The following is a 4272-nucleotide window of genomic DNA, read 5'->3' on the forward strand; positions in this document are numbered from 1 at the left end:
CTAACTATTCCTGTATATTAACCAGCTGTAAGGAATAACGACTTCTTTTCCCCCCTGTTGCATTGATGATTCACCGACATAGATCAATCCAATTTAGCACAAAGAAACAGGTAAAATGACACAGTTGTCCGGTGAAAACAATGATACCACAGATACATAGAACAGCATATTATGATCTTCATAACTGTAATAATGCTGCAGCCACATATGCAATCATCACAAGAAGTTCCATTCCATGTGGTGCATGCCTGAAAAACATACTAAGATAGAAACAGAAATGTTAAGCACAGGCAATTAAGAAACGGTTGAGATACACAAACATTGCTCTTGATGCTCACCAAATTATGTGCAGAAACATCATGTAAATTTCTAAACCACATTTCCAAAAACACGCCACCAATATCTTTTCCTGGATTGTCGACAGAGCAAATGATGAAAACGAGAACTACATGTCTTTAGTCTTCAAAGTTTGGCAAAGTAACTAGCCATCAAGGTTATACATGCTTGGTAGACAGTAGAAGCTCAACCCTTGCTATGGCCGGCGAAGAAGTCAAATAGTCCACTGCAAGTTTGCAATCCGGCAACGAGGTATACTGCATTGATACATGATCCTGCAAAAGGCCATACGTTTCCATTAGCTAAGCAGAAAATGAACAGTACTCGTTAACAATGTGGGCGCAGTTGTGGTACATATCCATGAGTTGAACAATTTCCTGAGAGTGAGCTAACTTGAAGGAGTGCAACTAATAAATAGTCCACATATTACTAAGGAGATCCAAAAAATCTGAAACAAGCTTATCCCCATGTCAAAAGCATCAGAGCAAAATCCATTAACAACATCAATCAGTTCTAATACCATAAATGTATAATCAACAAAGCAACTTCAAAAAAAAATCTACTTACAGACATTACATTCAATTGAACAAGATCCGTACGATGAAGATGTGGATGTGGATGGGGCAGTGGCACCAGCCCTTGAGGCGCCATGAGGCTAATCGCTTGGAACTGCTGGGGCTTGGATAGGGATCTCGGCAGTAAAAAATTGGGAATATCTTGCCAATCTTATGTGCTCCACTAATGCTCAGGTAACCTACGTTTCAGAAATCAAATCTTCTAATGTTAATACGGCTAATCTAATTAACTGTTTCGATGTTGTCGAATGTTGATAGTGTAGTAGTTCCATCAGGGGGGCTCAGGAAGTCTATGGCCCATGTGGAATGATGATGTCCAAGTTAATGTTCATACTTCTAGCTTTCGTGAAGTATTAGCCTCGGTTGTAAGAATGGCCACTAGGGTAGAGTTTGCACTAGTTTGCGTCTACGGTGCTCCCCCACCGTCAAACTAGTCAGATCTGGGATCAAATTGCCTCTTTTGTGTATGATAACTTAGGCAAGCCTATCTTATCTATGGGAGATCTCAACAACACTCTCTATGATGTAGACAAAAGCTCTCCTATTGCTGCTGAGCTGGAGTCTTGCTATCACTTATTTTTTGGGTGTGTTATTGCAGCTGAATTCTGGAAAGCTATTTCTAGACTAACTGGATATGGAGGGGATATCAATATGATGTCTTTCTCTTCCTGTTGCTCTAGAGGAGATGGATTTGCTGCAATTAATATTATTCATGCAGCTGGTCTGTGGGCTATCTGGAAAACTCACAATGACACAGTTTTCAATCCTGTTGCTTGGCCTGGGATGCAGGTTATATGGCGAAAAACTGCGCTGAATCTATCTACGTGGGAATGCCTATCCTCAGGCCATGTCAAGGGCAGGCTGGAGTGGTGTTCGAAAGAACTGGAGCTGCTGGCAAGAAGCCCCCCTCTTCTGATGTGGCCAGATCCTGGCTGAAGTGGGAAGACGGGAAAAGGCTTCGATGTGAGTAGATGCTGGCCGTGTGTTTGTCGTTTGCTACTATAGCTGTGGGTGCTATCTGAATATTTAGGCTGTGTGAGCCATGTGGGCGTTTCCTTTTATGTTGTCTTCAGGACTAGTTTCTGTTTTCTGTAGCGCCTGGTGTGGTGCTTTTGGCTGAAGCAGTGAGCTGCTGGCTTCCGCGTGCTACCCTTGTAATAAACTGAGACCTTTGCTTCGTTCTGAGTAATGGAGCAGGGGCTGTGGCCCTTTTCCTCTAAAAAACCAAAAGCTCTCCTAATGTTAATATATACCATATGCGTGCATTTTGTGACCTTGTTAAGCAGTGTGGCCTAATTGATTTAGTTTTTAGTGGTCCTGCTTATACTTGGACTAACAAGCAGAACCTATTTAGGGCATGTACAATGCATAGCCTCAAGGTGATGCCTCACATGCCATGTAGGATCGGATATGACGTAAAGTAGGTTCGGATAGGGAAGCGGGATCCTCTTCAGGAGGCGGGTGCTTGAAGAGAAAAAGTGTGGTCCGGTGACAAAAGCTGAAAATGCTGGAGTAAAAAGTAGAGATGCATGTGTACTAAAGCTTTTATTTTCTATTTCTTAATGAGACCCACTAATGGTAGCTTGCATTGGGGAGAAAAAATAGATGTAGGTGCTTCAAATTACTTTTTGTCATGGGGCATATGTAACCATATGCCACCATTGTACATGCCCTTATGAAAATCTAGAGAGGTGCTTGGTTAATGCTGAATGCTGTGGCTTCTTCCCTAACACTGATGTTTATAAGGTTCTATCATCATCAGTGATCATACACCTATTTTGGTGTCTACTGATAATAATTTCACAAGCCCAAAAGGAGATTTAAGTTCGAAAACTGATGGCTTATAGAAAATTATTTTCAGTCTCATGCTAAATCTGTCTGGAGAGGTATTGCTCACAAGCCTTGGGGTTTCCTCTTATCGGACTTTTTTTACACGTTTTATATCTGAAATCATATTGTACGATCTCAACAGAATATGAAAAACTCAATCAATGTAATAACAGGCTAGAAGTACAGAGCCCTGTACAGCAAACACTGAGTTGTGTCAAGGAACAAATATAAAAAGAAAAGAGTTTTGTTCAAGAATAGATTTATGATAATAAGCTTCAAGGCAAGTGAAGGGTTTACAAATATCAGATATGCTGTCACGCTATTGCTCGGAACTAGATAAAACTTAAAACATATCATTTCCTATAGTCAGTAATCCTATATAGCAATTAAGCATAACCTTGTCAGTGACAAATAGGTGAAAGGAGCACCATCATCCCCAGGATCTGAAGGACTTTACTTGAATAGATTTACCAACAACATACCTGATTAGTAGGATTTCGACTACAGAGAAATAACAAAATGGTTTTGAAGTTGAATTTTGGAAAGCAGACATGTTCCGTAAATTTTTGACAGGTGAAGCAGACAGTAGGTCAGACCAATAAGCAATACCGTAATGAAGATAGCCTACAAACAGAAAATGATGAACTACTAGAAACGTGGGGATTCAATCAAATAGATGAACAAGAAAGAACTATGATGTTAACTTCAAAGTATATGCCCAAGATGTTTCCTTCTATGGCTCTACAATTTCTAACCCCACTATCCGCATTTGTATGTACCCGAAAGAGAAGACAGCAAACAGACATTTAACATACGAGTCAGAAAGTTTAGCATTTATACGGTGCACCCCATTCAGTAAAGAGTCAGAATTAACATGATTATATGCTCGTCGCTACAATTTGAGCTGTGCCCTTGTTCTACATCAGTTCAACATGATGCTCTGTAACTTTTTTTCAGGATATAAAGAGTTCTTTGCACAATAGTATAATTCAAAATTCACAAATAGCGGAACAGGTTTAGCATAGTTACACTCCACGCATATTCAAGAGATCTACAGTACATGCTTTTCGCTATCATTCACATTGGGCCGTAAGCTACAGGCAAGCAAATGCAGAACTGAAATCAATTACAGTTGAAACGAAAAAGGGCAAGGAAAATCAGGAAGCCTACCTCCTCAGCGGTTGACCTCGGGCGGCAGGGGACGGTTGAACCCGCCCCTGCGGTTCATGTACTGCCGCGGCTGGCGCTTGGTGACGGCGCGCACGCCGCTGACGTCGGCGCCGGGGACGTACTTACCCTTGGTGGAGTCGAACCCGACGGGGATCCCCATCATCTTCATCATCTCCAGCTCCTCGGCGTCCACGTCCCCGTCACCAACCGGGGCCGGCTCCTCGGCGGCCTTGAGGGCGGAGGGGGGGTCCGGCTTCCTGTCCTCCTTCGGGTCGGCGACGGGCGACACCTCGCGGCGGCGCTTGTGGCGGCCGGCGTCGGGGGAGCGGGACCGGTGGGGGTGGGAGTGGGAGTGGGAGCG

At 43.0% G+C, this 4272-nt stretch overlaps 1 protein-coding gene across 2 annotated transcripts; it reads right to left on the bottom strand.

Annotated features, from left to right (window-relative positions):
* Positions 1–311: 311 nt before the first annotated feature.
* LOC125530921 (U4/U6.U5 small nuclear ribonucleoprotein 27 kDa protein) lies at positions 312–4272 on the bottom strand (the record flags this gene model as incomplete). 2 transcript variants are annotated; one of them, XR_007293016.1, is given in 3 exon segments in its annotated part: positions 343–409; positions 501–611; positions 3912–4272. XR_007293016.1 is itself a non-coding variant. In XM_048695335.1 (2 exon segments), a coding segment is annotated over 1 exon segment (357 nt), but the record flags the coding sequence as incomplete, so codon positions are not given.

This window comes from Triticum urartu, unplaced genomic scaffold (genome assembly GCF_003073215.2).
Source record: "Triticum urartu cultivar G1812 unplaced genomic scaffold, Tu2.1 TuUngrouped_contig_6658, whole genome shotgun sequence".
Taxonomy (NCBI): Eukaryota; Viridiplantae; Streptophyta; class Magnoliopsida; order Poales; family Poaceae; genus Triticum; species Triticum urartu.